Source organism: Elephas maximus, chromosome 19 (genome assembly GCF_024166365.1).
Source record: "Elephas maximus indicus isolate mEleMax1 chromosome 19, mEleMax1 primary haplotype, whole genome shotgun sequence".
Taxonomy (NCBI): Eukaryota; Metazoa; Chordata; class Mammalia; order Proboscidea; family Elephantidae; genus Elephas; species Elephas maximus.
The window spans coordinates 65,242,286-65,250,254 of NC_064837.1; the positions used below are offsets into that span (position 1 = coordinate 65,242,286).

The 7,969-nt window shown below is 59.3% G+C and overlaps 1 protein-coding gene across 2 annotated transcripts in view; it reads left to right on the forward strand.

The window, feature by feature from the left end:
* Positions 1-5,409, forward strand: part of TMEM104 (transmembrane protein 104) — a 70,429-nt gene extending 65,020 nt beyond the window's left edge. For both annotated transcript variants that reach the window (XM_049859211.1, XM_049859212.1), the window contains exon 10: positions 1,759-5,409. In XM_049859211.1, the coding sequence (XP_049715168.1) occupies positions 1,759-2,519 (761 nt within the window). In that variant the 3' untranslated portion in view covers positions 2,520-5,409. The remainder of the gene's footprint in view (positions 1-1,758) is intronic.
* The last annotated feature ends 2,560 nt before the right edge of the window (positions 5,410-7,969 follow it).

The following is a 7,969-nucleotide window of genomic DNA, read 5'->3' on the forward strand; positions in this document are numbered from 1 at the left end:
GGACCAACTCCTGGCACACAAGGACTCCACCTCCACCCCAGCTACGCTCTCTGGTGCCAGTCTTCTGCAAAAACTTCTACCCTGCAGTGCCCACCCCTCCACACACTTGCCCTCCCTCCAGGCCCTCTGCACACTCCTCACACCACCACCCCTTCATGTACCCATTGCCCCCCCTTTCATATACCCGTCCTGCCCTTCATGCACCCGCCCCTCTTCTCTACCCACCCCCAGAGGCCTCTGGGACAAGCTAGGCTGCATGGGGTCCTGGGTTGTCCCAGGGGATCAGGGAGGCCCACAGGGTGTCCGAGACCATCCTCTCCACCCCCAGGGTTAACCTAGAGGCGGCTTCCCTCCCACTTTCCCCTTGACTGAGCAGAGCTGGAAGACTTGTGATGTCCCCAAGCGGAAGAGTCACAGGGCTCTGTAGAGTCAGGCATGTGGGGGATGCGAGCCGACGGGCTCCGTGAGCAGGAGACAGATCGTCGCTTTATTGGCAGTTCTCACAGGCATGCTCCTCACTCTGTCCCCAGCAGTGTCCAGTGGTTCTCATGAAAAGTAAGGAAGTTTCTGCTGACCCCACACCAGAGTGCCATTGTGGGAAGATACCAGTCGGAAGATACATGGGTCCTGGGAGGTGTTCTTCCTGCCGGGGGCTGGGGAGTGTGAGGTGGCCTGAGGGGACAGTGGCAGATGCCTGAGGCTGTGCAGACCTTTTTGGGGCTGACAGAAGGAGCTGCTGCACCTTCAGGGCGACTGCCTATCATGGCTTGCCACGCCACACCCACAGGGGTCATCGTGCTTCACCCAAGCAGTCAGGGTACAGGGGCTGTGAGCTCCAGAAATGGAGGCACAGGGACACCGGGGTCCCTTTGTGTGGCCACAGGTGGCAGGTCCGGGTAAGGAGATAGCAGGTGCCAGAAGCCTGAGGGACGAGGCAAGAATTCACTGAACCTTAGAAGGACCATCAGCCGCAGTGAGGGTTCAGGGTACCTGGGACACTCGTCTTCCTCAGTGCTGAGCGCCTCATGGGACTTGTACTCTGCAGTGTCCAGCAGATGACCATAGGAAGGGCTGTTTGTTCTGATGAGGCACTCCACTTTCGCAGTGACTCAGAGGTATGCCCAGGCTACCAAAGCGATGTGCCACATCCCTCCAGCCTGATGCCAGCCTCTCAGAGGACTCCGAACAGCCATCCCTGCCCTCTGGTGCTTCTTACTCCCTGCAGTGACTGCTGGCCCCTGGGCACACACTTCTGCTCATTCTTGCCTATGTCCTCTCAGTGTGTCCAGTAGGTGCCCTTGGCCCAGGACACCAGCTCCTTGTGCTCTGTGCCCCTCTCCCTCTGTCACTCCCCAGTGCCCCCAGACACACCTTCCCTAAACCAAGGGAAGAAGGAGGAGCAGAGTGCCGAGGTCCCTGCCCCCTGCCAGGAAGTCAGCCAGCCTGGGGATGACAGGGAGCTGGGCAGGCCCGACCGGAGTGCGCACTCCTCCCAGGAGACAGCTGCCACCACAGCGCACCGCCTGCCTTGGTGTACGTGCTGAGGCTCCCCAGAGAAGCTCCCCTTACCTGCTGGGGATATCGGCACAGGGCATTCACAGATCAGCAGCCCTGTTGGCCTGCCCCAAGTGTGGCCCTTGGGGGGGTGACATGATTTGCATTTAACAATGGTTCTTTTTCTTGGGTCTCCAGTCCCTCCTCACTGTCCCCCACCCCCAGGTCCTGGCCCCTCTGACTGACCCCCCTCTCCTCCTGCAGCTTTCACCATCATGATCGTGCTGGCCCTGGTCCGCATCGGGCACGGGCAGGGGGAGGGCCACCCACCACTGGCCGACCTCTCAGGGGTCCGAAATCTGTTTGGCGTGTGTGTCTACTCCTTCATGTGCCAGCACTCTCTGCCGTCCCTCATCACCCCCGTGTCCTCCAAGCGCCACCTCACGCAGCTGGTCTTCCTGGACTACGTACTGATCCTGGCCTTCTACAGCCTGCTCTCCTTCACCGCCATCTTCTGCTTCCGCGGCGACAGCCTCCTGGACATGTACACCCTCAACTTCGCACGCTGTGATGTCGTGGGCCTGGCCGCTGTGCGCTTCTTCCTGGGCCTCTTCCCCGTCTTCACCATCAGCACCAACTTCCCCATCATTGCCGTGACGCTCCGCAACAACTGGAAGACACTCTTTCACCGTGAGGGCGGCACGTACCCCTGGGTGGTGGACCGCGTGGTCTTCCCCACCATCACGCTGCTGCCCCCTGTGGTGGTGGCCTTCTGCACTCACGATCTGGAGTCCCTGGTGGGCATCACGGGGGCCTACGCGGGCACCGGCATCCAGTACGTCATCCCCGCCTTCCTGGTGTACCACTGCCGCAAGGACACCGAGCTGGCCTTTGGCTACGGGACCGTCAACAAGCACAGGTCCCCCTTCCGCCACACCTTCTGGGTGGGCTTTGTGCTGCTCTGGGCTTTCTCCTGCTTCTTCTTTGTCACGGCCAACATCGTCCTCAGCGAGACCAAGCTCTGACAGCAGGACCACACATGTGTTCGTCCTGACGGCCTCCACCCAGCAGAGCCAAGAGTTGGTTGCCTCCCAGCCCCTCGTGGGGATGGACGAGGCCAGGCATGTGGAGGGCTGGGGGTCCACTCCCCACCTGAGATTCTGCACCTCACCTGGCCCACCAGGCAGCCCCACCCGGGTCTTCCTGCAGGGTTGCGCCTTGAGCTGAGCAGCCCGACCCCAGGACTTATCACAGGAATTCTCACCTCTGCTTCACACACCCTCCCACCCTACCCTGCACAGGGTTGACGCAGTGCTGGCACTGCTGCTTGTTTATACAGGACACTGTCTCCCACCTCCTCCACCCCAGCTCCCTCCACGTTCTGGGGAGTCAGCCCCCCAAGTAGCTGCTGCCTCTGACCCTCTTCCTGGCGCTGCCACAGTGGGCAGGCTCACCTTCCCACCAGGCCTAGGGGCTGCTAAGTGTCACTCCTAGGGGAAGGCCTGGCCATCCCGGTGACAAGCACAGGAAGTGCTAATTGGCACCAGGCTTCTGGCCAGAACTGGGAGGGCCCTTGGCTGTGGCATCTGCTCCTGTCCTGGTGGCTCCAGAACAGCAGGCTGAGTGTCCCCTCCGTGGGGTCACAGCAGTTCCCAGGCTGGGTTTAAACCCGGAGCTGTGACCCCTGACTGCTCCTGCCTGTGGGGGCCTTGGGCCTTTTGCAGGGTGGGGGCTGCCCCACTGGGCATGTGGTAGTGAGAGGGCTCTGTTCCCCACCCTGGGAGGTCAGGCCTTCAGGCAGCACTCTGCTTGGCCGACCCTGTCTCTCCAGCACTGAAGGGGCTCTGAGGGAGCCAGCTATGGGTGCTAGGTGTCCACGAATCTGTCCCCTAGGCACCATGGGGTGGGAGTAGGGGGGGTGCAGGGATGTGATGCCCATCTGAGGAGGGCGGGGTCCCCAGCTGCCTGCCTGGCACCCCCAGGGTCCCGCCCCCCCCAATCACACGTGCACCTCTTGGGCCAGCGGCCAAAGACACAGGTGACTCCCATGAACTCTGCATTTTCAATGTGCCTTCTCCTGCTTCAGGACCTGGGGCTCCTTCCTGACCCCGCTGCCCCTGGACCTGGTCCCACTGTCCTGGAGTCCAGAGCTGCATTACTAGGAGTTGCCTCCCTCTTTTGTTTTTAGTGCCTTGCTCAGCTCTCTCTGGGGAACTCTGCCTACCCTCTGCATATCAGTCTTCATGCCTAGGGCAGAAGTGGCGTGGGGACATCTGCTTGCCTCAGAACAAAGTCTGCTAGGGAATCCACAGGCAGCACCACCCGCCACCTCTGGCCCCTGCAGCCCAAGCCCGTGAGGACCCTGCATCCTAACTGCCACGATCTTCGTCCTCATTGTTACCACGCTTCAGTTCTTCCAGCTCGTGCCCTCGTGTAGCTGTTTTCCATCTACATGAAAAATAAGTGCCCCTTCCCTATCTGCCATTGTGACAGCTTTCCAGGAGGCCCTGCCCCAGGTGGGCGGAGCAGGGAGGGCACTGAGCCCCACCCTCTGCGCCCAGGCCCTCAGAGCTGCCCAGCTGTGTGCTGAAAACTCAAAACGCCTGTACTTACCTTCTGTGATTATATTCCCTCTTCCTTAAGGACAAAGCAAATTAAATCATCCTGCCGCCCTGGGTTCCAAACCAAATTTTGGACACAAATGTATTAGCATCATAAAGCCCAGGTTGATTTATGTGACAATCTGGAGAGACACAGCAGTGGAACTGGGTGGCCACTTTCCCCACTACCTCTTAGCCAGGGCAGCCCCCAGGTCTGGAGGAAACTGGCCCAGGCGACCATGCCACTGCTGCCATCTGTGGGTTCTTGGCTCCTCGGTGTTCACCATGCTGTCTGTCCTGCTGAGGTCCAATGGGGATGCCTTCCCCTCCACCCCCAGGCCTCAACCACCAATAGCTAGCTGTTCTCCAAATGAGGCCAGCTTGTGGTGTGCACGCAATACTTTGGACCTCAGTTTTTACGTCACCTTGATGAGGTTGGCGAGATGGGTCATGATTTCTACTTTACAGATGGACCCAGAGTCACCATAGGCCAGACGGTTAGTAGGGAGGACAGAAGAGGCCTGGCCCAGGGAAAGGTGTCACTTTGGAGAACTTAATCTCCACAGCACCACCCACGTCATAGGGCCCACATTGGCCCCAGGGGCAGGCCAAGGGAAGGGGAGCAAACATTCCACCTTTATGCCTGCCTGAGTGCCAGGCCTACCTGAGCACCATCACCTGTGCCAGCAGCTCCTGGCTAGTCCCTCACCTGAGGCTTATAGATGGGGCAGACGGCAGGCAGGGAGGTGGGTGGTGGGCACCTGCCAGACCCTTGGCCACATAGCCGTTCTCACCACATGGGAGCCCGGAGTAGCCTCAGCAACAGGCAGAGGCTGAAGTCAGCGTGTGGGGAGAACAGGTTTCTGCTCCCCCCACCTCATGGGGAGCTAGCCCAGAGCAGGAGCACCTGGCAATGCTGGACCGTAAGACCATGGGAAGCAAGCCAGATCCCTGCCCCAACCACGCCGATGGCTCCTCTGAGACTAGGAGCCAGGACTTCCAGAGGAACTTTGTGATCCCCTCTCCTGGGGCCAGTGGCGTGGGTGACAGGCTGGGAAAAGGAGAGGGCACAGTGATCAGGGCCTGGTATGTGCTGGGCACTCCCCCATGAGCCTCATTAACACAATCGGTGGTCAAAAGTGTGGACTAAGAAGCCGGGCCTACCACGGCAGCTATGTGATCCAGGCAGGTGGACCACCACACTCCGCTCCTCCGTCCCTGTAACGTGGGGTGAGGCGCCTGTGTCCCTGACTGCTGTGGGAGTCACAGCACCGAGTCCGGTGCGTGGCTCGGAAGTTCTGAGTAAAGCTGTTATTTACAGGTGCTGTCTCCTTTATCACTCACCAGTGGTAGCCATACTTGTAGCCAAGGGCCCCTGGACTCACTCAAGACTCCTGATTTCCACCCCAGACACCTAACTGGTGTCATAGCCTCCTAGTGAACCAGGTGTCTTCTACAGTTCAGGAAGAGGAAGTGGTCCAGGGGGCTTAGGGAGGAGGGTCGTCTCTGGTTCCCCATGGAAACTTACGGGCAGTACATGCCTTTCAAAGAGTAAGATTGGGACCAGGCTGGAGGATGCTAGAACCAGGACTGGAGCCCAGGGGCCTTCACCGAGGACATCGTGCCACCCTTTTCTACACTCTGCCCCTCATCTCTGTCCCCACACACCTGCCTCCCTGGGAGATGATGTCAGACCATGGGCTGCTCAGCTAACAGAAAAAGAGCTATGGCAGCAGCAGGAGGGGCCAGCTGCTGAGACTAGACCAAGGGCCTCAGTCTCCCCTGTCTCCCACCCAAAGAAAATCACATGGGCGTCTAGATGGATCCCTCTAGCTCTTTGCTACACAGTCATGCCCTTGTTTATGATGATTTAAATCCTTGGCCTCCCATTGCTTTCCCATGCAGCTGGCTTTCCTCTGCCAGGCTTTCTGCCCTCCCCCAGGTAGTGCAGGACCCTTCCTTGAACTACCCCCCTCCCCCATGGAGAGGCAGGGGCATGGCTACAGGAAGAGGAGACCTGCTGCAGGAGGCCTTACTCCTGGCCCCAGGCTCGCTGCTCCCCGAGAAGTCATTCCTAGAGAAGGATGAGGCAGCCAAGCAGCTGGCCCAGGAGCAGGCCAGGCCCCTCCTTGGAGCCAGCCAGCAGCAGGCTCAACTCCACACTTTGCATTTAATTATCTTTCCAGCTCTTGGTTATTAATGATCAGAGGTGATCGGTGAGCGAGAGCAGCTGAGCCTTGAGGACTCCTCCCAGCCTCACCTGCTGCTGCCTGCCACCAGAGCTGCACTCAGCCCGGCTCAGGGAGGAAGAGGGGTACGATATGGAGGCTGGGGGGCAACAGTGTAACCCTCCCACCCCCAGTGGCTGTACCCAAGGTCAAGCTCCCTTCCAGAGCGCTGGCCTCCAGCACTCACCTAAGCTCACTCTCCACCTGTCATGTAGCCCCCTGATTCTGGACCTGGACCCAGCCCGTGACTGCACCTCCATAGAAAACCCACAGCGCAGAGAACGTGGAAATGATTGGTAGATGGGGTCCAAGAAGCCCTGATAGCGCAATGGTAAGCACACAGCTGCTAACCAAAAGGTGGGTGGGTCAAACCTACCCAGCAGCAACACAGGAGCAAAGACCTGGCAGTCTGTTCCCATAAAGATTACAGACTAGGAAACCCTATGGGGAAGTTGTACCCTGTCCTGTAGCCTCACTATGAACAACGGGTGGAGTCCACCCATCCTCAGGGCAGCCAGACTTCCAGCAAGGAACAGAGAGGCTCAGGTATCTTGAGAGGGATTCGGTATATTGGAAATTTCCCCACCCTACCGTTTCAGCTGCTCTTGCCCCTAAAACAAAACTAACACTTCCAGTTCCCGTGACCCCAACCCAAGCAGCTGGTCTGCAGACTAGAGAGGGAACGGGATTCCTGGGAAGCAGCAAGGTGCCTTGGAAAAGAGCCCTGGACAGAGACTCATATGGTGTTCACATTCCACCACGCCCCTCCCCGGCGCCCTCTCTGTAACAGAGTTAATATCCACCTGGCCTCAACCCACCTCTTCGAGGACAGCAAGGTCTCAGGCTTCATCGCCCAGCAGTTAGGAAAGGATCTGGCAGAAACCATAGTGCCCACTATGTTCGTGGAATGAATGGAAGAATGGACGCTTGCTGGTTTCACAGAGTCCTTGTGGGGGGTTAAATGCAATCGCAGATGTGAAGGCATTGAAAAGTGTACGCAAGAGCCCTAAAATGGTGGGCCAGGGCCGATGAGAGATGACAGAGAAAGGAGGTGGGGCAGGAGCCCCAGAGGGAGGAGGAGGCCGGGAGGGCAAGCGAATTCTCTGAGCTGGCTCGCTGCCCCCTGAGGAGTCCCAGCTCCAGGAGGCAGAGCCTTACCTGACCCTGGAGGCCACCTGGGCCAAGCTCCCAGAGTCTGGCTGGCAGCGCTGGGCTGTGCACAGCAGCCATGGAGAGAATAAAGTCCCGACCCGCCACACCCAGCAGGTCCTGACCACAGCAGACTTCCCACCACTCATGGGTGGCCCCAGGCAGGACAGAACACCCACAGCCCCTAGCGGGAGCCTCTCTGTTCAAGGAGACTGAGGATGGCCTCCATCCATCACTCCGAGCCCCCGTGCTGAGCACATTTGTCACATCCGGCGCCAGGGTGGGCAGGAGCTTGGCTGAATACCAAGTGCCTTCCGCTGCTACCAGAGCCCTCTCTCAGCCTCGCCTGCTCCCCACACCCCCCCCAGAGACTCTTAAGGTGAAGTCTCCCCCAGGCAGGGCTGCTCGCCTGCTCTAGGCAGCACACCTGTGATACTCCCATGATGTTCCTGTTGCCTCCAGGCTGTGGTGCGCCCCCTCCAGGTGCAGAATGAGGCA